This window comes from Ciona intestinalis, chromosome 2, assembly GCF_000224145.3.
Source record: "Ciona intestinalis chromosome 2, KH, whole genome shotgun sequence".
NCBI classification, from domain to species: domain Eukaryota; kingdom Metazoa; phylum Chordata; class Ascidiacea; order Phlebobranchia; family Cionidae; genus Ciona; species Ciona intestinalis.
In genome coordinates, this window is record NC_020167.2 from 1,295,980 (window position 1) to 1,322,080 (window position 26,101).

The 26,101-nt window shown below is 34.1% G+C and overlaps 4 protein-coding genes across 9 annotated transcripts in view; all 4 read left to right on the forward strand.

The window, feature by feature from the left end:
* The first annotated feature begins 736 nt into the window (after positions 1 to 736).
* On the forward strand, positions 737 to 2,586 carry LOC100176325 (alkaline ceramidase-like). Its single transcript, XM_009859474.2, has 6 exons — positions 737 to 916; positions 1,389 to 1,509; positions 1,565 to 1,712; positions 1,802 to 1,939; positions 2,016 to 2,156; positions 2,436 to 2,586. Exons 1-6 carry the CDS (start codon positions 815 to 817, stop codon positions 2,584 to 2,586), a joined length of 801 nt encoding a protein of 266 aa, XP_009857776.1. The 5' UTR covers positions 737 to 814.
* Positions 2,587 to 3,536: 950 nt separating this feature from the next.
* Positions 3,537 to 8,543, forward strand: LOC100184169 (alkaline ceramidase 2-like). Of its 3 annotated transcripts, none has more exons than XM_026840603.1 (6): positions 3,537 to 4,019; positions 4,430 to 4,550; positions 4,608 to 4,755; positions 4,842 to 4,982; positions 5,075 to 5,221; positions 8,024 to 8,325. In XM_026840603.1, the coding sequence occupies exons 1-6, from the start codon at positions 3,918 to 3,920 to the stop codon at positions 8,193 to 8,195; spliced, it is 831 nt and encodes a 276-aa protein (XP_026696404.1). In that variant the 5' UTR covers positions 3,537 to 3,917; the 3' UTR covers positions 8,196 to 8,325. The 3 variants fall into 3 exon arrangements, with proteins under 3 accessions (XP_026696404.1, XP_026696405.1, XP_002121302.1); XM_026840604.1 differs by lacking the exons at positions 4,430 to 4,550; positions 4,608 to 4,755; positions 4,842 to 4,982; positions 5,075 to 5,221 and adding exons at positions 6,766 to 6,886; positions 6,946 to 7,093; positions 7,190 to 7,327; positions 7,404 to 7,544 and having other exon boundaries at positions 3,853 to 4,019; positions 8,024 to 8,543; XM_002121266.3 differs by lacking the exons at positions 3,537 to 4,019; positions 4,430 to 4,550; positions 4,608 to 4,755; positions 4,842 to 4,982; positions 5,075 to 5,221 and adding exons at positions 6,434 to 6,659; positions 6,766 to 6,886; positions 6,946 to 7,093; positions 7,190 to 7,327; positions 7,404 to 7,544 and having other exon boundaries at positions 8,024 to 8,543.
* Positions 8,544 to 9,407: 864 nt separating this feature from the next.
* On the forward strand, positions 9,408 to 15,526 carry LOC100176328. Of its 3 annotated transcripts, none has more exons than XM_026840605.1 (4): positions 9,408 to 9,852; positions 13,926 to 14,070; positions 14,698 to 14,798; positions 14,915 to 15,526. In XM_026840605.1, exons 1-4 carry the CDS (start codon positions 9,601 to 9,603, stop codon positions 15,206 to 15,208), a joined length of 792 nt encoding a protein of 263 aa, XP_026696406.1. In that variant the 5' UTR covers positions 9,408 to 9,600; the 3' UTR covers positions 15,209 to 15,526. The 3 variants fall into 3 exon arrangements, with proteins under 3 accessions (XP_026696406.1, XP_002120501.1, XP_002120656.1); XM_002120465.3 differs by lacking the exons at positions 13,926 to 14,070; positions 14,698 to 14,798; positions 14,915 to 15,526 and adding exons at positions 10,492 to 10,633; positions 11,178 to 11,278; positions 11,598 to 12,016 and having other exon boundaries at positions 9,422 to 9,852; XM_002120620.4 differs by lacking the exon at positions 9,408 to 9,852 and adding an exon at positions 13,271 to 13,614 and having other exon boundaries at positions 14,915 to 15,215.
* Positions 15,527 to 17,730: 2,204 nt separating this feature from the next.
* The window catches only part of LOC100184170 (exostosin-like 3), a 10,791-nt gene continuing 2,420 nt past the window's right edge, over positions 17,731 to 26,101 (forward strand). The window contains exons 1-17 of one of the 2 annotated variants that reach the window (XM_002120984.5): positions 17,731 to 17,930; positions 18,127 to 18,270; positions 18,448 to 18,544; positions 18,838 to 18,936; positions 19,217 to 19,326; positions 19,402 to 19,484; positions 19,747 to 19,887; positions 20,351 to 20,590; positions 21,167 to 21,261; positions 21,703 to 21,778; positions 22,336 to 22,474; positions 22,785 to 23,022; positions 23,309 to 23,496; positions 23,860 to 24,098; positions 24,571 to 24,752; positions 25,067 to 25,269; positions 25,793 to 25,937. In XM_002120984.5, coding sequence (XP_002121020.1) covers positions 17,836 to 17,930; positions 18,127 to 18,270; positions 18,448 to 18,544; positions 18,838 to 18,936; positions 19,217 to 19,326; positions 19,402 to 19,484; positions 19,747 to 19,887; positions 20,351 to 20,590; positions 21,167 to 21,261; positions 21,703 to 21,778; positions 22,336 to 22,474; positions 22,785 to 23,022; positions 23,309 to 23,496; positions 23,860 to 24,098; positions 24,571 to 24,752; positions 25,067 to 25,269; positions 25,793 to 25,937 — 2,514 coding nt within the window. In that variant the 5' untranslated portion in view covers positions 17,731 to 17,835. Of the gene's footprint in view, positions 17,931 to 18,126; positions 18,271 to 18,447; positions 18,545 to 18,837; positions 18,937 to 19,216; positions 19,327 to 19,401; positions 19,485 to 19,746; positions 19,888 to 20,350; positions 20,591 to 21,166; positions 21,262 to 21,702; positions 21,779 to 22,335; positions 22,475 to 22,784; positions 23,023 to 23,308; positions 23,497 to 23,859; positions 24,099 to 24,570; positions 24,753 to 25,066; positions 25,270 to 25,792; positions 26,089 to 26,101 lie in introns of both variants that reach the window. The other variant, XM_026839768.1, reaches the window with a different exon arrangement.

The following is a 26,101-nucleotide window of genomic DNA, read 5'->3' on the forward strand; positions in this document are numbered from 1 at the left end:
ATTCTTAGTTTAGATTTTTGAACGAAATCAGCATAAAAATATCTTTTTAAAATTTATATATATAATGTTTACATGGCAAAGCAATTTGCAGGCAGCAGTTAATTAATTTATGTGGGTTTACTACAAGTTGCAAAATACTATAATAATAAAGTCGTTTAAATTTTTGTCTCATCTTTGGCTACCCTTTTGTTGTTTTGTAGGTTTTCATTGCCAAACTTTGAAAGGTTTGTTTTTAATTTAATAATTTATACCTCTATTTTTTTTTTAATATTTTATTATTTACTAATATTTAATTATTTACTAAGACTAATTAACAATTGCTTTAGGTTAAGAACAAAACATTTTATTTTCAAATGAACATTTTAAATGGTTCTTATTAACGTCGCAACGAAAGAAACACTATTTTTATATTTAACATAATTAATGTAAACCGAGTGCATCGCCTATAGTTAAAAGGTTTACCTGGCGCAAATTAACGCGTTTAGGCAATGGTCCGTGACTCTGTGGGACATCGTGCACAACCCCACTGTATGCCAATATTTAAAGTTTGTTCAACGAAATTTTTGGCAAAATAAACTTAAAATGCGATCGGCAGAATTTTTGTTTAATTTCAGTGTATAGTAATTCAGCACCTTAATTAAATTCTCTAATTGTAGCAATATCCTGATATCTTGTTTAATATTTCCGTAATCGGTCACATTGACAACGTTTGTGTTCAATGTACGAATCGTCGAGTTTGCCGTAAACAGTCTTGGATCATTTGTTGTCTAAATTAATCTGGTCTGTGTATATTGGAAAGTCAAAGGTTTAAAAAATGCACCTGCCTTTAAGTGTTTTCGCGTATCATTCGTCAGATGTAAACTGGTGTGAACCAGATTACGAAGTTTCATCTTTCACAGTTGAGTTTTGGAACTCGGTAAGTAATGTTTAGACAGTTGACTATCAGGGCAGCACGTGCTCGTACTATGTTTTGTAATATATTGGTGACAATTTAGACAACTCATGAGGGAGCACTTGGGTGGAGTAATTGTGGTTATAATGTCGTGACCAAGGACTGGAATAGATACAGCAATATAGTTGTTAAACATATCTTTAAAATAAAGGAATATAGTTACACAAACATCTAATGGTTAATAATACTTTTAACATTGTATAAATACCGCGTTCTTTTATCCCGATTAATGCCCTATGACTTTGAAATTAGTATAGTGCGTGAATTTAATATTTTTCACAGAGGAGGACGTGTGTCAAAAAGTACCACCTGCTGTATACTTTATAGACTGGCGTATCGTATTCTAAACACACAATTAAATGAATTCAAATGTATTAAACCGTCCTTAAGGTGATTTTAGATCATTTTATGTTTAACATTATATTTTCTTTAACAGATTTCAGGCATACCGATGATAGTTTTGTCATTGATTATGATCAGTTTAAATGGCGATTACACGCGTTTGGTACCACACTGCAGGTACGCGAATGTGGTTTGGTGGCTGCTAGTGGTGACAGGTAAATTGTACAAGTTTACATGATATTGATAAAATATTTATCTGGTATTTTTAAGGTATAGGAAGTATATATTTTCACGCAACCTTGAGCCTTTTCGGGCAGTTTTTGGACGAGATTAGTATAATATGGTTGGGATTTGCTGTGCTTGCGATGTATGCTGAACCGTCGGTCGTTTGCCTTCCTTCTTCATTTAACAAGAACAGGTGCGGTGTCTCATATTGCCAAATATAAGTTCATATTATTGGTATACTAAATATACAGAAAAGTTTACATATTGAATCATACGTTATAGAACACTGTACCAGTCACTAATGTTGGCAGCTGCTATCGTGGCGACAACACTCTCGTTTGTCGAACCAAAGTTTAACCACGTGTGGTTGTTTCTGTTCGTTGTTCCTGTTGTCCGGGGAGTCACTATGAAAAAATCAAGGTTTGAATTTAAATGAGAAGCTTTAAGATAAAACAAGATATTGTATTATTTACCTATAAATATATAAACTCAGCAGGAATCCTAATATGGAAAAGTTTCAAGCCTTGGGAAGAAATGGTCTCGTGTTCTTAGCACTTGCAGTCATATGCTGGGTACTTGACAGAATATTTTGTCCGTTTATGCTTTCAATCCGTTTCCCTTATCTTCACGCTGTTTGGTAAGTTGTGGTTTTTAGATTATTTTATAATCGTAATCACCACCGAAGCTTTCATAATATGCGTATTTTCACGTCTTCTTTATGCATCATTTTTTAACGATACATGGCCATTTATTGGAGCCCTCTTTCTTGTTTATGTTTCTATAATCTGGTCATACTAACATTTAAATTGTGAAATATAAAGACAAGACATGTTGCGATATTAATCAGAGAAACAGGTATACGAGTTTTTCCCTCATGTAGTTCTGTTTAGCTGACATAAATTGTTTTCTTTTGCAGGCACATTTTGGTTCTAATTGCTGCAAATATGGTTTTCGTGTTTGGCGCCTTCGACTACGCAAACCAAACTGCTTCAAGGCATGAACCGTATCTCGCGTTTGTACCTTTACTTGGTTCATATGTTGGAATATGGTACGTCGCTTTTCGCTAGCCAAAACCGGAAAAGCACATGATTAATACCACAAAAAGCAAGACAACATTCGTTCCTAAAAGCATAAGTGTTAATAAGTTTTAGTTCCCCGCTCACGCACAGACGCATATTATTGTGTTACATTTAATGTTGTTCATTCAGAAATGTGAAATAAACAAATAAATGTGCAAATTTATATCTGTGACACAGAAACTAGCAGTGTTCGTTAATCTCGACTGGTTAATTCTAAGTTGCAGAATACTATTAATATAAAATCTGTATTTTTGTTTCATTCCACCCCACTTTGCAGTTTTGTGGGACAATATTGATCATTATTTATACCTCACTCAATAATTTAAACCTTAAGAGCAATTCAAACATAATACCCTTAAGTATTAACAGGATAATGTAGGAGCTTGTTCGGGAAAAATACAAAGTAGCAATTCCATATGTGTACAAAGACAATAATTATTTAACTTGATTTTAAAAGCGTACATTTTTGTTTCGTGCTATTTACGTGTATTTTCAATAAAAAAATGTTTTTTTATTGAAAACTAACAAGAATTTTGAACCGTTCCTTCTTGCCCCGGCTGTTTCAGAATCGCTTATTAACTTTTTGTGTGTTTCAATATATTTCCTTGAAATTTTACAAACAAATTAATGAATGTATATTGGAAGACTAACTATACAGTATATATCTTGTCAGGGCAGTTCATAATTATCTTTCTGCATGCAGAGAAAATGCCCTAAAATTGTGTTCTGTGCTGGGTGTATATACATTAATATACATATAGTAGAGTGGGGGAAGATGGGACATCTGTTTATTCCATTTTCTCGTCCCATTTTGTAGTAAACAAGGAAATTCAAAGAATTATTAAACCGTATCCTTACGACTCCAAAGGACCGTTGTTAATTTAAAAAAAAAACGATTAGGGTATTTAGATATTATGTGCTAAAGGTGTCCCGTCTTCCCCCACCATACTATATATTGACCTGGTTCGCTGAATCATACTAAAACTGTCGAAAAAACAATCCCACTTGTAACCTTTTAAAATATTGTTTCGAATCTGTGATTATGTTATAATGGACCTGCTGTTACAATGAAATTAACTTGAAATACGAACGACAGAATTTTTTGTTAATTTTGGTGTATAGTGGTTTAGCACCTTAATTAAGTTCCTTAGTTCTGGCAATATCCTGATGTCTTGTTTAATATTTCCGTTATCGGTCATATTAACAACTACGTTTGTGTTCAATTTACGAATCGTTGCAGTTTGCCGTAAACAGTCTTGAATCATTTGTTGTCTAAATTAATCTGGTCTGTGTATATTGGAAAAGCGAATATTTAAGAAATGCGCTTGCCTTCAAATATTTTCGCTTATCATTCGTCAGATGTAAACTGGTGTGAACCAGATTATGAAGTTTCATCTTTCACAATTGAGTTTTGGAACTCGGTGAGTGATACTTTATCTATTTATCCTAGTTTAACGTACATTAACGTTTGATAAGTTCGTAATACACGTGGCCTTTCATTAGGGTACAGCTCTTTTGTAGTGAATCCACACACCGATTAGTGCAAACGATATTAAGCTATACCATTTACTTAAAAACACATCAAACAACTTGTTTTATACAATTGGTCAAAATTAAAATATAATAGTTAGATAAACAGCTAATAGTTAAATTTTAAATATTCTAATTAAAAATGTTGAAGAACCACCTGCTGTACAGGCCTTTAAACTGACGTATGTCGTATTCTAAACACATAATTAAATGGATTCAAATGTATTATATTTTGTAACCGCGTCGGATCCCAATGCGATTTCAGTTCATTTTATGTTTAACATTATAATTTCTTTAACAGATTTCAGGCATACCGATGATAGTTTCGTCATTGATTATGATCAGTTTAAATGACGATTACACGCGTTTGGTACCAAACTGCAGGTACGCGAATGTGGTTTGGTGGCTGCTGGTGGTGACAGGTAAATTGTGCTCAGTTGTAGAAAACACGAATCCTAAATAAAAAGTTTGTTTCTAAGGTATAGGAACTATATATTTTCACGCAACCTTGAGCCTTTTCGGGCAGTTTTTGGACGAGATTGGAATAATATGGCTAGGATTTGCTACGGCTGCGATGTATGCTGAACCGTCGGTCGTTTTTCTTCCTTCGTTCTTTAACACGAACAGGTTTGTTACATGTAAATATATCCGCATTATAAAGCTCCTTTCACAACCTTTAAGTAGCTAATAGAATTTATTGATATGATTTTCAGACCATTGTACCACTTACTAATGCTGGCAGCTGCTGTTTTGGTCACATTGCTTTCATTTGTCGAACCACAGTTGAATCACGTGTGGTTGTTTCTTTTTACTCTTTCTTTCAGTTTACGGTGGTATAAAATGAACGAAGCAAGGTATATACCAACTTTTTAATTTGGGGGACGATGAACATTATAGGCTACAACAATTCTAGCATTTTGGTTAAAATCAGATCTAAATTAAACAGAGATGTTATCAACGATAATGAAACCTTCCAAGCTTTGGGAAGAACTAGCCTCGTGTTCTTCGCACTTGCAGTCATATGCTGGGTACTTGACAGAGTCTTTTGTCCGTTTATGCTTTCAATCCGTTTCCCTTATCTTCACGCTGTTTGGTGAGTTTGGTTCATTCTGACACTTGCAGTAATTTTCTAAGTCTCCGATTACTTCTGTTAGGTTTAGAATTAACAAACAAATATAAAAAAACTTTCCATCAGGCAAATTAGAAAGCGAACAGTATTAGTTGTGTAACTTTAGCATTATTTAATACTAACACAAGGTAACATTATATTGTAACCTTTTCTTATATACATTTTTATTCATTAGGCTATATGTATTTACATAATAATGTTTTTGTTTTACAGGCACATTTTGATTACTATTGCATCAAACAAGTTTTTCGTGTTTACTTCCTTCGGTTACGCAATGCGAACTGCCTCAGAGCATGAGCCTTATCTAGCGTTTTTACCTTTTGTTCCTGGTTCCTCTATTGGAATGTGGCATGTAGCGTTTCACATGCCAAATCGAAAAAGCATTTAACATTTTTGGGCCAATTACAAATAAAGAAAAAAGTCCTAATGTGATATCGTTTCAATTACAGTGAATATAAAATAAATCTTTGCGCTAGTGCCCCGAAAAGCAGGTGACATGCGTATATAATTGGGCATTCTAAAACGCATTTAACATTTTCGGACCACTTACAAATAAAGACAAATATTTCAAATACAAAAAAAGTTTTAATGTGATACTCACAAAATCAACGGTAAAGTGTTAGTGGCGAGACCTGTCATATATTACAATTAATGTTTTATTTGCACACAAATGAAGTAAGCCTTATTAGAAGTAACTTTATTCGGGAAACACACTGCCAAACGGTTTCCCAGCAGCTACCCGGAACTTACAAAAGTTCTACAGGTGTATATACGACGTGTGCCAATATGCCAATATACGAAAGGTTATAAGAGCTATACAGTGTATCTGCGTGGTAATTTTTGTTACTTGGTTTTAGCGAGCATGCAGTTACACATTGAAGTATTTAGCTCTACACAAAAGCCAGAAATTTGCGTTTGCGTTTTTCTTGAATTCTGGGCTCTCTGGAATGAATTAAGGCAGCGTACGTGTTATTCAATTTAAAAATACTAAATCTGCTAAAGGTACGTGTATACAAATCATGTTTGTAAAGTAACATTACGGATTCAACATTCAGACTATTCAGTTAAAGATGTTAATTCGGGAAAGTTTTTCAAATCCCTTCGCCGACGTTCAATTCATTTTGCATGTCTTGTACATTTAATAATGGATTAGCTTTAATTGCAATCTGTCTTCGCTACAGAATTGGAGCAATTAGCTCGATTCAAATAATTAGGATTGCTACAGTTTTGCGTGAATGACTCGTAGTGTGTGGCACAACAAAGGAACTTGCTAGGTATCAAGACGAACAGAAAGGCTACAATGTATTTATCTTCAAATATTTTCGCGTATCATTCCTCAGATGTAAACTGGTGTGAACCAGATTATGAAGTTTCATCTTTCACAATTGAGTTTTGGAACTCGGTAAGTAATTTAAGTATTTTTGTTTGTTTTCTTTCGCAAAACCTCACAGTTGCACATAGAAAACAGGTGTTGAGCGTTTGTCAATATATTATAATTTCTTTAACAGATTTCAGGCATACCGATGATAGTTTTGTCATTGATTATGATCAGTTTGAATGGCGATTACACGCGTTTGGTACCACACTGCAGGTACGCGAATGTGGTTTGGTGGCTGCTGGCGGTGACAGGTAAATTGTACAAGTTTGCACGATATAGATAAGACATTTATATCTGTTTCCTTTTGAAGGTGTTGGAAGTATATATTTTCACGCAACCTTGAGCCTTTTCGGGCAATTTTTGGACGAGATTGGAATAATATGGTTGGGGTTTGCTGTTCTTGCGATGTATGCTGAACCGTCGGTCGTTTTTCTTCCTTCTTCATTTAACAAGAACAGGTACGGTGACTCATATTGCCAAATATAAGTTTAAGGATAATGGTATATTATATATATATATATAGAAATGTTAACATATTTAATCATACGTTATAGAACATTGTACCAGTCACTGATGTTGGCAGCTGCTATCGTGGCGACAACACTCTCGTTTGTTGAACCAAAGTTTAACCACGTGTGGTTGTTTCTGTTCGTTGTTCCTGTTGTCCGGGGAGTCACTATGAAAAAAGCAAGGTTTAAATTTGAATCAGTAGCTTCAACATAAAACAAGATATTGTACTAACTAGATGGAAATGTATAATTTTATTAGGAATCTTAATATGGAAAAGTTTCAAGCTTTGGGAAGAAACGGACTTGTGTTCTTAGCACTTGCAGTCATATGCTGGGTACTTGACAGAGTCTTTTGTCCGTTTATGCTTTCAATCCGTTTCCCTTATCTTCACGCTGTTTGGTAATATATAGTTATAAAATTATTACCTAATTGTAATTTTAGTTGGATGCGGTGGTAGCCTGGTAGATCCCTTAACACAATTGCAACTAACTACTTCCGAGTATTAAAAGCTTCTTTATTACCTTTTACGATTGAAACATTTTCCTAAATTTAACGGCTCAAATGTATCATGACACCTGAGTTTTAGAATATGAATTTTACGTCTTTTTTATTCATCGTTTTATAACGATACGTGCTTATTCATTAGAGCTTTATTTCTTGTTTATGTTCTAGTAATCTGCTTCTTTACCAAGCTTATAGCCTATAGGCCCTAGGCTGCTAAAGTCTATAGAAGTGATATCTATTGACTTTAACACTAATATTAAAACTGTGAATATACAGAAATACAGCCAAATGTGCGATGTTAATCAGAAAGACATTTCTACTCGATTTTTTATTACATACCTGTATAATTATAATCAAATTGTTTTGTTTTGCAGGCACATTTTGGTTTTAATTGCTGCAAATATGGTTTTCGTGTTTGGCGCCTTTGACTACGCAAACCAAACTGCTTCACGGCATGAACCGTATCTCGCGTTTGTACCTTTACTTGGTTCATATGTTGGAATATGGTACGTCGCTTTTCGCTTGCCAAACCGGAAAAGCACATGACGGGTTTGCATTGAATCCACAAAAAGCAAATTACAGCATTCGTTATTTAAAGCATGAGTGTTAGTGGGTTTTAGTTCTGCTTCCACGCACAGATGCGTGAATATTGTGTTGACTTAAATTTTATTTAATCGGGAATCTACTTAATAAAGTGTCTGAACCTCAGCCCAAATTTTCTCATTATAAAGTTTTGTTGCTTGCGATTTTTTACGTCGTATTTAAATATTTCGAAGGAGGTAGATTCGCTTGCACTCTATATCGATATATAGTGTAGGATAAAATTGGATTCGAGGTAAGATGGGACACCTCCTTCATGGGTAGTTATACTCAATACATGATAGACAAAACAAATGTTGTGGTTTTATTTGAAAATATTTTCACCGGCCGAAAAAGTGTGTTGCAATTAAATGTGTTTATTGTTTTTAGTATTAAAATTATTTGTTGAACGAATAAAACATTTTCCTAGGGAATAAAAGTAATAATATGCTCATTTTAAAAGCTGAATGTTTTTAAAACTGTTAAAATTTCGTAGTTTGCGATCAATCCAGTAACGTATGCCCTAATAAAATAGGTTATTTTTTAACGATTGTAAAAATGTTGTCAGGATAGTTAAGAGCGGACCCGACTAACCACGACTCTTTGTCTTTGAATTTAAGCGGTAATTAAATCCGAGGTATTGTAAAATACGTTCCTATAGAAAATGTTTGTGTTATAACTCGTGTGTTTTAAAGTGGTATAGTAAAGTGGGGTAAGATGGGACATTAGCATATAATTCTTAAGTATCCTGATCGTGTTTTTAACATTTAACAACGATCTATGGGAGTCATTAGAATACGGTTCGTGCTACCAAATGCAACAAGAAATATAATGAAAAGGTGTCCCATCTACCCCACCCTACTATATATAGATAAACCACGCATGCTTGGATCACAAATAAAGCTGTTCGACCTTGCCAAGTTAATATACACCTAAATGTATAATCCTTGTTTGCTGAGCAGAATAACTAACGTCACGTAGGCTACATGTAACTTTTGTATGTGAACATTTTATTCAAGACCTATTCAATATATCATTTTCGTGTCTCTTACTATAAATTAGTAAAACTTACATTACTTAAGAATTTTCAATGATGGTATTACATCACAGCAACGATCGGTAACGTATATACATCACAGCAACGATCGGTAACGTATAAAGGTTTAATTTAATTAAATACAAATGCAACTCCCGATGTGACCTGATCTCTTATCTCGTGGTTTCAATGTAACAACATTGCTTGCTCTACAAACAGGGAGTCGTCGAAAATCCACGATCAATGTTTAGCCAAGCCTTCTTTTTATTGGAAATCTACCAGTTCTGAACGCCAGTGGTATTACTAGCAAGTTAGGAAACTGTTAAACGATTCAACATGAAGGTTATAGTAGCCGGGTTCTCGAAGACAGGCACCAAGACAATGCAAGCCGCATTGACAGAGCTTGGTTACAATGTATACGATTATATGGAGAATTTCGAGTTTTTGGAAAAGGAATGGAAGCAGATATGTACGGTTGGAGGATCGACTGAATTGTTTCGTAAAATGTACGAGAATGTTGATGCGGTAACTGATCTACCTGGATGTGCATTCTGGGATGAGATCTTAAAAGCCTTTCCCGATGCTAAGGTTCGTTGTATGAGTATTCTGTGATTGCAACACTCAAGATTTTTAAGAAAGTAAATCACAAATATTATATAAAACATACTACAATAATAGGCTCACCCATGAGCTGGTAACCGATAGATCTGTTAAGCAACAGCTCAAGCAATTTTTTAACATCAGAAACGCTTGACGTTGAAGCATAGAACGCGTAAAATGTTGAAATTTTCGTCACTATATAAATGATGCTGAAACCATATCGGCTGTAAATGTTGGTTTAAGCATAGTTGTATTTGCTTTTAAATGGGCGCATTGTAAGAAGACAAAGGTTTATTGAATTGCTCGTGAATGTAAAAGTTGGACAAGCAGTCATTTGACCAATCTGCAGAAATAAAAACTGTCTATCTGAAAGCATTTTGATTAAATATCTATATAGTAGAGGGGGGAAAGATGGGACACTTTTAAATCTATTTTCTCTTCCAATTTGATAGTAAACAAAGAACACTCAAAGAATTATTAAACAATATTCTTACGACTCCCATAGACTGTTGGTAATTGTTCAAAACACGATCAGGATATTTGGATATTACGAGCTAAAAGTGTCCCATCTTCCCCCACCCTACTATATTATTTGCTGTTTTTTTAAATTGTTTGTATTATTTCTAGATTGTTTTAACAATGCGCGATGAAGAACAATGGTGGAAAAGCATGCAGAAACAACATGAAGAAAATGGGTCATTAATCATGCAAATGATAGTAAATATTTCTCCAACGGGGCGAAGATTTGGGCAACATGGGATACGGATATGTAATTAGTTTGTTATCGATATGCAATACTGAGTTCTTACTTTTGTAGAAAAAAAAAGAGTTTAAAATATAAGTTTATACTGTGCAGCAGGGTGGGAGACATGGGGCAAATTTTTATGCCTATTTCTCGTTCCATTTGGTAGTAAACGAGGAACATTCAAAGAATTATAAACCGTATATCTTAACGACTCCCACATAGGCTTGTTTATAGTGTTTAAAATACCATCAGGACATTTGGCCAAAGGTATTATAATGTGCCAAAGGTGTACTATCTTACTCCACAGTGAATATAAGTTATAAGACTAAACGATAAGATTATAAACTAAATTTGAAAAATAAAAACTATTGTGTAAGTAGATTAGACATGTAAGAACGCCACAGTATGTGTCCCACCTATTTCTACGGACGGATAACTCAAGTTGTTATGTTATAAAAATTTGTATATTAAAAAGCCCTAGGTATAAAAATAATAACTATTTTTTCACGTTACGTCTTCGGTATTTATGTGTTACTTACTTGAGACATAAGCAAACATCTTTGTTTAGTACAATCTGTGGTTGGAGATACTATGGCTTTGACATCAACAAAAATAAACGAGACTTTGTTTAAAATGGCATACAGGAGACACAATGCACATGTATTGCAGGTGACATAATTTTATAAAAGGATGAGTGAACATTTAAGCCCAAACGATAAACCCGACATACAAGCCTACTGATTTTTTAACCTACAATATTTTGCTAATTCCATGTTACTTTTCTGCGAATAGGCTATTTTACTATGAATAACAACTGGTACAGTTTAATATATTCTTTATAAAAATAAGGTTTGGCTAATGTAAATAAAGTCATTTTCACATCCTTGTCATAATTCTGCTACACCAAAAACTGCATAAATTCCCCCCAAAACAAATAGACCTATGTCCATTACGACAGTCTACTAATTTTTGTGTTTTATCTGCATAGAACGCTCCAAAAGATCAACTATTGGTGTTCAATTTTAAAGATGGTTGGGAACCACTGTGTAAGTTTTTAGGAGTCCCAGTTCCAGACACCCCGTTTCACCACAAAAACAAAAAGGGAGCAATCACTAAAGAGATCCTTGCTACCAATAAGGTTGCTATTAAAATGCAGCGAGAAGCTATGGTGGTAGCAGCTGTTTCTGGGGTTCTTGCAGCAACTGGCTTGTATAAGGGAATAAGCCTTGCTCGTACAGTGAATTGGGCAGACACGTTTACAACATTAAGCAGTTTATTTAAAAAATAAAGCAAAATGCCAACCTGGATTTATTACTAAATTTAGCAAATAATTTTATTACGCAATATATTATAATACTGTAACACCGTTTCACAAATAAATATGAATTTTAGTAACTCTTATGAAAATATTGGCGTTTACGAGGTTGCTTTAACAGGCACCCTCCATAACGGCATGGTATAGATGGCGCTATGGTTTAACATTAACCGATAACGAATGCTCGCTTTTGAGCACGGTAGTGGTCATATAGATTCTTTTTTGTTGTTTCTATGCGCGACGTTTTCCACACTTGTTTTAGTTTTTCATTATTAATTCTAGCATTAAATTTTTCAATTTCTTAATTGAAAACAAATCATAATATATATTTTTAAATTTTAGATTAAAATTGTTAAGACCAACAGCAACAAAAAATTATTAAAACGGTTCAATATTACACGGGCGTGTTTAATACACAAATACTTTGCAGAAAAATATTGAAATAAAACCAATCTGTATGGAGTATAGAGGCTAATATAACATTAGCCCTTGATAAATTCGGCATCTGCGTAAAATTTTAAAAGCCAATGCGTGCTAAACGAAGTTGTATACTTTCCTAAGTATTTTTCTCTGTTTTTGTGGCATATTTACGATAAAACTTTTAAATTTATTTACCAAATTTTTCCCATATAAAACAGGATACCAGACGATTTTACATTTGTGTGTAAATGCTTTGTCGGCGGACATGTCGCCCGGGATCCATAACCGTTTGGCCGGTTGACTAAGTTATTAGATTTGTGTATACGGTCTAGGAATTTGGGAGTGCACGTGTTGGTGAGATAAGGAATCTTCACAATGATTCACGCCTGAATCAAACTATTTCCATTTAAGTGGTGACTAATTAAAAGCACTACTCTTATACCCTATTAACAATTATCGTAATTGAAACATTATTTTTAATTAAACATCACATGAATAATATTAACTTCTAACATTACCTAATTACTGCGTGATTACGGTTTGTCCAAATCACAAAAACAAACTTTTTTAGGCGACGACAAGGTTAACTAGTGTAGGTTTACAAGTCAACGCAGGGTAGCCTATATGGGTTGCACAAAGCGTATTTACACAAATGCTTTACCAATCGGCAATCACTCAATCCTCATATATCATAAGTCTGTATGAGTTATAATACATGTATGATGCATTCTACCTACTGCTCCACAGTCACCAATGGCGACTGAAACCCGCTTTATTGGTTGCTTGGGGTTTGTATTTTGATCGATCACAGTCGACCGTTGAAGCAAAAGGATTGATTAATACTATGCTAATTATAGTTTAAAACGTGCTCACGCATTAGATCTGTAATCTCTTGTTGTTTAATATTTGAAAACCGCTAATAAAGCGTTTTATTTGTTTACCAGCAGTCTAGTATACGCCTACGGACAAAGGCGGCGTCGTTATATGCAATAAGTTTTAAATTGTTGAAGATTTTAACATGAAGGTTATAGTAGCTGGGTTCTCGAAGACAGGCACCAAGACAATGCAAGCCGCATTGAAAGAGCTTGGTTACAATGTATACGATTATACAGAGAATTTTGAGTTTTTGGAAAAGGAATGGAAGCAGATATGTACGGTTGGAGGCTCGACTGAATTGTTTCGTAAAATGTACGAGAATGTTGATGCGGTAACTGATCTACCTGGATGTGCATTCTGGGACGAGATCTTAAAAGCCTTTCCCGATGCTAAGGTTCGTTGTATGAGTAATCTATGATTGCAACACTCAAATTGTTCATGAAAGTAAAGTGTTCATGAAACCAAGTGTTATAGCAAACATACTACAAGAATCGGCTCACTCATGAGCTGGTAACCGTTAAGTGTTGACTTAATGCGGTCATTTATTTGCACTGCTTCAAAGCTATAGACGGACAAAGTTCAAAAAGAAAGAAGTTTTTTTTTAATATTTATATTAGTATTAATCCACGATTTTGTCAAGCCAAGATCAAGCAATCTTCTTATCATTATAATACAGAACAACTATTAGCATGCTTTATATTCTAGATCATTTTAACAATGCGAGACAACGAAGAACAATGGTGGCAGAGTCTTCTGAAACAACATGAACAAAATACATCATTGCTTTTAAAAATATTGTTTACAATTTCACCAACTGGAAGGAGAATGGGACAACACGGAAGCCGAATAAGTAACTTGTCGTTAACAGATAATTTATAACTAAGGGGCTTGTGCGAAAAAAGGATAGTAGTACCCAACCTGTGGCGAAAAATATAAACTTTAGTCAAAGTTATTGAACACGTTAGTGGTCATATAGATCGTTGTTTTTTGCGCGAATTTTTTCCGCACTTATCTCAATTCCTAAATCTGGGGTTTATTCTTTATTCTCTTTATTGAAATCAAATCATAATATATATTTATAAGTTTTAGACTAAATTTTCAGATTTGAAAGCTCATGCGTAGCGATTAATTAACGATTACTTTTCTCATGTTTTTAACATAGCGAAAACAGTGTCTGGAAATTTGGGAGGGCATGTGTTGGTGAGATAAGAAATCCGCACAACGATTCACGCGACTGAACCAGCTATTACCATTTAAGTGATTGAATTTTGTAGTAAAAGGATTAATCAATACTATGCTAATTAGTTTTAAACGTGTTCACGCATTAGATCTTTGATCTCATGTTATACATTTTTCGTTATTAAAAGTTGATATGCATTTTAAAGTTACAAAATTTATCAATTAATGTTCTAACAATAGCATTGTAGTAAATCTGTAATTTTACTCTAATTGTTTATTACTGTATCTTTGTTTGTAGTAAGTGCCATCATTGGACAAGACATGACTCCTTTAACAAACGTGTTGAACGAAACGTTGTTCAAAATGGCTTATAGGCGACATAATGCACATGTATTACAGGTGATCTTATTTTGTCTAATGTTTTTCAGTTTATTTTTAAGTACCTTTATAAGCTAAGCTTTCTTGCAGGTAGTAGCAGTCCACTTTTAGGTTTTTAAACTTGTTTTTGTGTGCAGAACGCTCCAAAAGATCAACTATTGGTGTTTAATTTTAAAGATGGTTGGGAACCACTGTGTAAGTTTTTAGGGGTCCCAGTTCCAGACACCCCATTTCACCACAAAAATAAAAAAGGCGCAATCATAAAAGAGATGCTTCAGACAAATAATATTGTTTTAAAAATACAGCGAGAAGCTATGGTGGTAGTGGCTGTTTCTGGGGTTCTTGCAGCAATTGGCTTGTATAAAGGAATAAGCCTTGCTTGTACAGTGAATTGGGGAGACATGTTTACAACATTAGGCAGTTTATTTTAAAAATAAAGCAAAATGTCAACCTGGATTTATTATTAAATTTAGCAAATAATTTTATTACGCAAAACATAATAAAACTGCAAAATTAGACACTTTATTTTTCAAATGCATGCCAAAATATAAATAAAACTCTCAATAATTTAGTGTATTTTTTAGTGTAAAACTTGCGTATGATTAACCGAGTGTAGTAAATGCTTGTACGATTTAAGCAGAAATAGGTAGGTCAGTTCTTTTCTAAACGCTGATGGCAAAACTTTTAAAACATTATGTACATGCTACATTCTTACAAGTTAACTAAGTAATAAAAATCTATTTGGAGATACATTTTTAAAGCGATTAAGATACCGAATCAAAATGAAGGGTTATAGTAGCTGCTGGATACTTCAAGACAGGCACCAAGACTATGCAATAAGCAGCCTTGATAGAGCTTGGTTTTAAGAATACGATCATTAGAATATGAAGATTTTTTTATATGAAGATTTTTTTAGGTTATTTACTGGGATGGGGTCCATTTTATTCTCGAAATGCCTAAATGTGTGAAATAACCTATACTTTGGTTCAGGTTTGGTATTTGCATGATTAATGTTTCAAATACGATAAATTATAATATGGTAGAATAGTATTGCTTTCAATGCGTCCCATTTAAATGGTTATACTTTGTTACAGGCGTCAATCGTTGTGTGAATTTTCTTATCTCAATTATACACGTATAGGCTTATAGCCTGTACTCCCGAATTCCCAGACAGTAAAACCGCTGTTTCGTTAAATCGTAAATGAATGATCTGAATGGGTGTTCTGTATTTTACACTTCGTGCCAGCTTACAAAAAAACATGTATATTACTTTGTTGGATTTTTGGGGGGATTTTTTTATTTTTTTGATAGTAGGAATTTATAAATGTATATATTATCTTATTATGAATTTACGGTGTATGAGGATTGATTTATTGGAAAAGAATATGTGTAAATACGCTCTGTACAACTCCTGCAACCTGTGTTTACTGTAAGCTCACAGTCTTACACCATAGTTAACCTTGTCGTCGCTGAAAAACTTTTGTTTTTATGAATTTGAACACTTTAATTACGCAGTAATTACTTAACATTATATATAAGGTAATAGGCCTATTTATTATGTAATTTGTCGTGGCAAAGTTGGTTAGCGCGCTTGCATCTAACTTTTAAGGTAAATTTTGAAATTTTCGCTTTTGGTAAATAGTGAAAGAAACGTAACCGTTGATTATTCGCTTAATATGTGGCTTTAAATATAAAAATTTACACCACAACTTTTAATTATATATTGGGATTTGGTTTCATTCAAGAGATTATAAAACTAAAAAGCAAGAACTAAGAATTGAGACATGTGGAAAACGTTGTCAAAATAAAAAAAGAAAGAAAAATCTGTCAGGCGAAAACAAGAGATTAAAGATCTAATGCGTGAGCACATTATTTAAACTATTTAGAAAATAGTGTTAATTAACCATTTTACTACAACGGTCGACTGAACTTGATCAAAAACTTTTAATGCGTTCTTACTGGAATGGAAATAGATTGATTCAGACGTGAATCGATGTGAGGATTCCTTATCTTACCAACAGGTGCCCTCTAAATTCCCAGACAATATAACCACTGTCTCGACAGCGCTGGTTGATTACTAGATCTATTGGCCTAACGGCTATAGTGCGCGGTTTACTAACGTCATGTCCAGGCTTCGATCCTCGCCTGCCGTAACAATTATTTTGGATTTGTTTTCTTTTAGTAAGAGATATATGAGACTAATAATATATAGACTTTTTGTTTATATTTGCATACTAACGTAAACAAACCCAAAAGTTACCGATTGTCAGCGACTTCCCGATGCGTGGCAGTTTACTCGACTCGCAAGCGTTACAATCATCAATTACTCATTAATTGGACGATTTTATACACAATGGTTTATAAGGCTAAGCTTAGTTAAAATTATTGTATCGAATACAGTCGATTAACCAATGGTAAAATACATTTTAAGTACGAGTTAGCGCTTTAAACAAACAGAAATGTAATTGTTAATTACTGGCTAATTAGGGGATCTTTTGCAGTATGGTCTATGCTTAGTGTAAAATAATTGATAGAGTACAATCATTTAATTAAAGTTTAAATTGCATTTTGAATTTGGCGCATTAGATCAAACAGTAAAGTAATCGTTAATTAATCGCTAATTATGCGGTTTCAATGACCACTAACGTGCTCAATAAATCTTTAGGACCACTAACGTGCTCAACAACTATTTTACGAAAAGGATCTAATGTAAAATGTACTCACGTGCCCAATGAATATTGTGATCGAGATTCGAAAGGAAGTTTAAATTATGCCCAAGAGTCAAATATATAGTAAATTATGCCTGAGAGTTAAATGTATTCAACATAATATGCCTGAGAGTTACATATATACAAAAAAATCATGCCTGAGCTTACGTGTTCGGTGTTTTAGTATCTACGTTAAATTAATGGTTTTAATTTTTTAACCGATTTATTTGCCTTAAACAAAGGGTGGTTCTGTCATACTAATGTCAGGAGTCTCAGGATTATGATGCGTGTTCGTGCAATACTTTTTAATCAGATAGTTTGAATTAAATCTGTAAACTTTACCATCTACCATGGTTTTAAACCACAACAAAGACCTTAGCTGGATGAAAATAGCTGGCGCAAATATTTCAACATCATGTTCAAATGTCGGACGAGAATTTAAAAGGTAAGAGCAGATAGCTTCATCTATAAAATAAAATCAATTATATATATATATATATGTGTGTGTGTAACTATTTGTTAAAAGATAAAATGTCATTTTTTTATTATTTGTGAAACCAAAGTGTGTAATTACTAATTATTATGGTAGTTTCATATGTCGTCTAATTATATGCTTAAATAAATTACTTCTTAATTTTCAGGTTTCTTGTCAGCGCAAAACCTTCAAGACTTGCGTTTATTTTCATCTTAATATTACTACTGTTTCACTTCATTACAAGCCACCTTAATTCACAACTTGGTCAACTTTATTCGAAGACGGATTCATCACCTGACACTTCGTACAGGTTTAAAAACATTTTGTTTATGTTTATTTCCTTTAAAATAATCGCCGTAGCACAGTTGGTTGGTGCGTCTGCCCCGAACCAAAGGGTAATGCGTTCAAGGCTCATCATAGGCCTATATTATGACTGCTGAAACTTGCTAAATAATAAACATATTGTTTTAACTTATTTTATTTCTAGGCTGCGAGATTTAAAACACATTGATGAATTAAAAAGAATCAAACGTTCAATTTCAAATGAGTTAAGAAATTTGGAAAGTAAAAGAAATCGAATGCAGGTTGATTTGGTTTTTTCAACTGTTTTCTCACTAACTGAAATTAATTTTTAGTTCAATACATTAGAAATAAGTTAATTTGGCATACTTTAGTTAATTTGGCATTCCAGGGTTAGATTTCAATAAAACATCTCCCTTTTGAAACAGTGTTAATTTTGCAACTACCCAATTGCCTGGTCCTGGTGCGTAACCACCAGATCTGCTCAGGTTGAATTCAATTTTAAAATAATAAACACAATCCCTTAAACCGATTCAAATGTTGCCCAATTTATTTATAACCAGTTTATCTTGTTAAGGATGAAATTTTATTGCAACAAGAAAGACACATGTCGTTTGAACAAACTGTTAAAAAAGCTGAAGCTGAAGTGGAATTGTTAAAAAGAAGAATTATACAGGTATACAGGAAAATACCATAGTATACAGTATACACACTACACTAGAACCATGAACATAAGTGAAATATCAGACCAGAGTTTCCTAAACTATGTGGCACAATTTTATTATTTCAGCATCCTCTCTACACAAGTTTTTTTTTGTTCGCATGCTCCTTTAACTTTTCATAATGTTTATATATATAGTGGTTTCTTATATTGTAAAAACATTTGGCATGAGTTGATTTTAAACGAAATGACACATGATTTCACTGTCTTTTGTAAAATTAATTTGTATATTCAGTTAAAAACTGAGCAAAAAGAAGTTGAGAAGCCAAAGATGGCTGCACCAGCTCGTCTGCTGGCATCGGAAGAATCTAATATTGTTCTTACACCTCCTACGATGCATTATAAGTATGATAATTTTTAAAAATAATTGAAATGTAATCTATATATAATAAGTGTAAGTGTTAATGCTTCATACTGCAGATGCCAAATGCACAACTGTTTCGATTATTCAAGGTGCTCACTCACTTCCCAATTCCCAGTTTACGTTTATTCAGAAAATACAGGTGATTTGCTACATCTATTTACCTCTTCAACCTAAACCTTTTATTGTTAAACGTATAAAGATATAAAAGTTGAAATTCATTTCGCTTTGTTATAATTTGCTTCTTGCATTTTACCGACTGCTTTCCTAGCAGTAGTTTGGTAGTTTTGCATGAATATATAGTTTATAAAAATGGTATATCATCCATCATAGTGTGTTATTTGCAAGTTCCTTTAAGTTGCCATTTCATAATTCACTGCTTGCATAAGCTCTGTTTAATTTAGGAAATTCTCCATTCGACGTAACTTCGTTTGTCAAAGAATCAACAAGAGATGCATTCTCTGCGAGTCACTATCTCACAAATGACCCAAACACTGCTTGCTTGTATATCGCTGTGCTTGGTGAGGTAGAAACAATTGCTGGTGGTGAGACGTTAATTTACGTTTCTACTTTGATAAAAAGAAACCAGAACCCCAAAATTTCGTAGCATTTTGGGGTTTAATCTAGAACAGCGGTTCCCAAACTCTCCTAAAAATTTTGCCTGGTGGACCCTTTGCAATTGTTTTGATTTCACAGCCCTATAAAATCAAAGAATGCTATAGGAAATATGTAAAAACCACACTAATGAAAGAAAAGGCAAAAACTATCAAATACAGTTAGCTGTTTAATGGGATTGGGTGCACTTGTTTTGCTGCAATTAACTCATCAATGTTTGGGTTGGTTTTGAATCACAATCATTGCTTCATTGCCGACCATCTGAAACTGCTATAGGAACCCCAGTTGGTCGGTGGACCTAAGTTTGGGAACCGCTGATCTAGAACATAAACTTATGTTTCTACTTTGATAAAAAATGAGATCTGTAGCATTTTAAATCATATTTTTCACCAGCAAACGCTAAACCGGGGATTTCAACTGATTCAATCTCCAACTGGTTCAGATCCCTGGCATACTGGCGTGGTGATGGTAGAAACCATCTCCTCGTGTATTTCTCGCACCATTCAACCATCCAAAACCCACTTCTTGGTGCAAATACTGGTCGGGCAATTGTGGCACAAACTAACTTTGAAAGAAACCAGTTCCGAACAAGCTTTGACATTGTGGTTCCTTTCCTTCCATCTGTTCGAACAAGTAACTATTATTATGGTGTTAATCTAGATTGGGTCTTCATTAACTTTGTAAACAAATATTGCATTATCAGTCACATTTCTAAAACCCCCTGAACGCACTCTTAAATGTGCAACTTTACTCTTGTGTTTCTGTTTGTTGAACTGGAAGGCCCTCTCCCTAATTTCAAACTGAACAAAACAAACACATTTGTAATTTACTTTGATTAATAAGAATGCATGGATGTCCTAAATGACAAACATATAGGAAAACTCAGGAAAGAATTCCTAAGTAATATAACAATTTTAAGGTGGTGATACAGGAAAAAAGTAGGAAATCAAATTGTTTTATTCTCTTCAGCTCTTAATGCTGTTTTCTGTTGTAGTGCCAATTTAACAAAACCTTATCGACAAATTTTAATAAAACCTGGTATTCAAACATGTCCCATGCTGTGGCACAGTGGTTTAGGCCCCTGGGATGTTGGACAAGACACCTAACGGGCGTTGTTTCTAAATCCTTGATAAGGACATCACCCAGAAAGCATAGAGTAGAATAGAAATTCAGTCATTATGTTTAAAAATTGTAATTTTACTCTTTCAGCCATTCCTCCTCTACCACGTGATGCAGAGTCTGATTTTGAGAACAAAGATTTTACAAATTATGATCAAAAGTTAGAAGATGTTTTACCACACATGGTTAGTAATGTACATTGTTATTCTTTATTCTTATCTCATGTCAAATATATATGTATAACAAAAAGTTGATGTTCATTCTCTTCTTCCCAATTAGTTTTAGTAGGAAGTCAGCAGATATTTTATAAAAAATGTTGTTTGTAATTATGTCACATTCTTTTCCCCTCGTATCACTCACATGTAAAATTTATTATTAACAATTTTTGGTGCAGCAACTAATCTTAAAAAAATGTGTCTAGGTGCTGTAATGTGGTAGCACTTTCTCTTTTAATAGCAGGTCTGCATAATATGCAGAAAAGTAAAAACTAACAAAGTTGGGGCTGACCACAAAATAAAAAACCATAACTATATGTAGTAAAGTTAGAGATTCTAAAAGTATGAATTCAAAATTTTTACATGTCTATAATCTGCAACCTGTGAACCATAACATTAATATATTCTCAGATTCCAGCTATGAGAGAATATACTTTATCCTTCCAAGGTCAGTGGGCAACAGATTACAACCAAGAAGCTGATGACGGTATGTGCTGTTCATGCTATACATAATCATAACTTTTAATACATATGTTTCAACTACCACTGTACAAAGTGTGATAAAGGTGTTTAACCTTAATTATATCATTACCATAACATGCTTGTGTTTTGTTACAGAAATTGTGTGTTTATGTTATAATGAAACAAGCCTATAGTAAGGATCTGGTGCTCCAACATATTGTGTAATAAAAAAAAAATATATATATATATATATTCCGCATAAATTACATCGTCAGTCTCTTTTTCAAATAGAACTATGGGGTATATAAAATAAACATACAAACTTATACTAAGGATTTGATCTACGTAAGCGTAACAGACAAAAACCTCCAACCAATTGTAAAATAAAAGATATATATATATATAATATATATATTAATATATATATATTTCCTAAAATTGGCATCTTCAGTCTCCTATTCATATTGAACTATATATATATAAAAATAAATATACAAGTCCATAGTAGTTTAGTTTTGTTCTTAGCAATGCCAAAGCATTCAAACCACCACATTCTTGACACATAATATCAACTTTCCACAGGCTTACCTCCAAGAACTGACAGTGAATTCCACCCACTGTTGATGGAGAATATCAATTTAATGACAGAATCAAAAATTCATGGAACTTTTTTCCTTCAAACTCAATGTTCAGAAGAAAGATTTGTCACTCCTGGTTATAGGTCGCTGATTACTTGTTTATGTTGATGTTATCTAGCTGTCAGTTTCATATGTACATAAACAAGTGTATACAATTACATTATTTTAACTTTTATTTAATGTTTGGTTTATTAAAGTTAAAGAAATGACCGTAATATTTCTAAACATCTTACCATGTTCATAATTACCTTTCTTTAGGTTTATAACGCTATTGCAGACTTGTAGTCAAATAGTTCCTATTTCAATTGTAATTTGTTCTCCATACAAATGCATCTGTTTAACAAAAATGCACAAGAAAACATTAAAAATATTTAAATTATTTTTTTCTTAAAGTTCGGAATGGTCTCTCTGTGGCACGGCAAGTGATCGTCTTTCTGTTCTCTCTCGATCCACGTTTGTCCTCCTCCTCCCTGCAGAAGATCACTCTGTTCTTCTTTCAACATCCATCTTTATGACGAGGCTCTCAGAAGCTCTTCAGTCTGGAGCAATCCCCGTCATCCTCGGGACTCATGTTCTCATGCCACTCCATGAGTTTATATCTTGGGAGAAAGCTGCAATAATCTTACCACAGGTAAGAGATGTAGACCGAACTAAGGATTGTTTAATAACTTAGTTGAACATAAATTATAATTTATGTCATAAATTGCACGAGGTATAAAACAATGTTTTGTTCAAGTAAAACATGCCAATTTACTTACGTATACAAAAGGTTAACGCATCTCTTAGTTGTTTTGTGTTCATTTACGTAGTTATATGGCAAAGTGTTTTCATTTAAGCTTTAAACAAAAACCCTAATTAATATAAGAAAATAGAAACCGTGTTTTCCGTATTAAATTGCTCACAATCTTATCTTCTAGGCACGAGTCACAGAGCTTCCGTTCCTTCTCTCCAACATCCCACATCCGGAAGTGATCTCCCTCCGAAGGCAAGGACGATTTTTGTACGAAACTTACCTCTCAAGTCAAGCGCAAGTTGTTGAATCACTGCTGGCTGTTGTTAGGACTCGACTGCAGATTCCACCAATACCTGTTGCAGATGTTATGAGGTAGGAAATGTGTGGAATTAGACATGTTTGTAGATAAATTGCATAACTGCTTAATATAGCAGTTTAGAGGCCTTATTTTTAAACACAGTATTTTATCACATTTGGATCACAGTATTTTGCCGTTCCTTTTAATTAGTGCATATCTGCTATGTTCACTATGTTCGCTATGTCCTCAATATTCGCTATGTCCACTATGTAGTGAATATTGTGGACATAGCCGATATAGCGGACATGGTGGACATGCGCTGATTAAAGGGACCTGTATTTTACTAATTATAAAACTGCAAGTTTTCTTCTTACTCTACGCCCAGTTAAAGGAAGAGAAATTTCGAAAAACTAATACTAAGGATTTCTTTTTACCAGTGATGTGGTGCCTCACTCAAGTTACCCGGTTGAAAACCATGAAGTATCGCCTGGTGACGCTGAAACTGAGTTCGGTATGCCTCCTGTTGAGGAAGCAACCAGTTCACCAAGATTTACACGAAACTACACGTCTGTTACGCTTGATTCGCATGAGATGTGGAACAAAATACCTGGACCCTTCCACCTCTATCCATTTACTCCCAATGATCGACTTTTACCAACCGACGCACAGTTTATAGGTGAATTATGGCATTTCTTTATTACTGTCCTAAATTAAAAAGTACATTTTTGGGGCCGAAGCTTGGATGTGGTTGATATTTTACTGTAAGGTAAAAATGCATTGTATTAAACTTAAGCTTTTGTTGGGTGTTTTATTTATGTTGTAATCAACTGTACTAACCTTGGTTAAATAATGTATCTTTAGTTTATATAGGAATGTAACAGTTTTTAACATAGTTTTAATATCACATTCCTCCAACCCAAGGGCCACTAATAGGTTGTATAAATTATCAGCCACAAAAATAAAAATCCAAACAAAATTCCTCCTACAAAGTAACATACTTGAGAACTCGTAAGCTGGCACAAGGTGTATGAAACAGAACTATGTTATAACGACTGTCGTTTTCAGGCAACGCAAGGATAAAATAAGTTACATTTATTTATTCACATCAGCATTTAGTCCATCAAATGCTTATAATAATACACATCCAGGTTCCAGCAATGGATTTCGTCCCATTGGGGGTGGGGAAGGTGGTACAGGTAAGGTATATCAGGAATCATTAGGTGGCAACTCACAATGGGAACAATTCACTATTGTAATGTTGACTTACAAACGAGAAGAGGTTCTACTACAAGCAGTGGAAAGGTTGATAGGGTTGCCGCATTTAAACAAAGTAAGATTATGCTCTAACTGCTGCAACTGTTATATTTTATCATTTGAAGTTTATACTGTAGTAGTAAAAATAACAAGAGTAGTTTGTGATATGATTTAGGTGCGTCAACTACTACAATTTACAAAACGTCATGTGATACCTAGGTTTGAAAAAGATCAAATTAATCTTAGTTAGTCATGATAAGACAGCTTGCTGTTATTGCCTAGTAGTCAAAACATTTGCAAATTTCCAAATTTATGTTGTTTTTACTCAATCTTCATTATTGTACAGTTTCCGTTTCGCAAAATAATTTACCATCTACACCCCCTTGTTAGATTGTGGTAGTTTGGAATTCCCCTGAACCCCCGGGGCCAGAACTTCATTGGCCCGACATTGGGGCATCGGTCGTGGTCGTTCATCCAGAGAAAAACTCGCTTAACAATCGATTTGTTCCATGGTCGGAGGTAGAAACAGAGGCGGTCCTCTCCATTGATGACGACGCTCATCTTCGGCATGACGAAATATTATTTGGATTCAGGTGAGGAGGATGAGAATTTATTGGAAGATTGATTTGTATAGATTCAAGTCACTCACACCAACTATTATCTTATTGTTTAATTTTTTTCGACCTGCTTTAATCCAGAATGCATAGTTTAATGGGGCATACTATTACTACCTTAAATTGAAAAATTTGTATAGGAGTTGTTCAATGTAGTAATAAAACACACTTTTCTTTGGTCATAAACATTTTTTCTTTTCTTAAGCATTGTCCTTGTTGCACTGAATAAGTTACTTCAGTGCACCAGTTCGTTTTTCAGGCAATTTTTAGAGGTGGTTTCAGTTTTTAAAACTTTGGTGGTACCTTTAGATCACATTTAGGCCCTTTAAAATAACCATGTGGAACATGTTTTATGTTTTATGGTGTTCTTTCCGATATCCTTATTTCACATTAATACAAAGCTTTAGAACGAAATGAACAGCGTTAACTAACTATTCTGTAACAATACCATATTTTTACGGGCTGTTATAACTCTTTACTTTATTCTCATAATTTCCACCAGAGTTTGGAGAGAGTCTCGTGATCGAGTAGTTGGTTTTCCGGGTCGTTTCCACGCATGGGATCCAAGGAGTGGAGGCTGGGCTTACAACTCCAACCACACATGTGAACTATCCATGGTTCTCACGGGAGCTGCTTTCTTCCATAAAGTAAGGTTTGAGATCGCGCCGTGGTTTAGTGGTTTAGGCGCCTGCATCGAAACCAAAGTGTCCATGGTTCGATGCTCGGCAGCGGTACTAAAACTGATCGGCGTATGTATCCCTGGGCAAGACACTTAACAAACACTGCTCCAACCCAGCGGTCACTAATAGGT

Bases quoted from the DNA above. Each gene is read 5' to 3' on its own strand.
- LOC100176325 (XM_009859474.2), top strand. From the start codon at position 815: ATGCACCTGCCTTTAAGTGTTTTCGCGTATCATTCGTCAGATGTAAAC. The intron at 1,510-1,564 runs GTAAATTGTACA...GGTATTTTTAAG, and splicing joins GTGGCTGCTAGTGGTGACAG to GTATAGGAAGTATATATTTT. The intron at 1,940-2,015 runs GTTTGAATTTAA...TAAACTCAGCAG, and splicing joins GTCACTATGAAAAAATCAAG to GAATCCTAATATGGAAAAGT.
- LOC100184169 (XM_026840603.1), top strand. From the start codon at position 3,918: ATGCGCTTGCCTTCAAATATTTTCGCTTATCATTCGTCAGATGTAAAC. The intron at 4,551-4,607 runs GTAAATTGTGCT...TTTGTTTCTAAG, and splicing joins GTGGCTGCTGGTGGTGACAG to GTATAGGAACTATATATTTT. The intron at 4,756-4,841 runs GTTTGTTACATG...TATGATTTTCAG, and splicing joins TCGTTCTTTAACACGAACAG to ACCATTGTACCACTTACTAA.
- LOC100176328 (XM_002120465.3), top strand. From the start codon at position 9,601: ATGAAGGTTATAGTAGCCGGGTTCTCGAAGACAGGCACCAAGACAATG. The intron at 10,634-11,177 runs GTAATTAGTTTG...ATCTTTGTTTAG, and splicing joins GCAACATGGGATACGGATAT to TACAATCTGTGGTTGGAGAT. The intron at 11,279-11,597 runs GTGACATAATTT...TTATCTGCATAG, and splicing joins ACAATGCACATGTATTGCAG to AACGCTCCAAAAGATCAACT.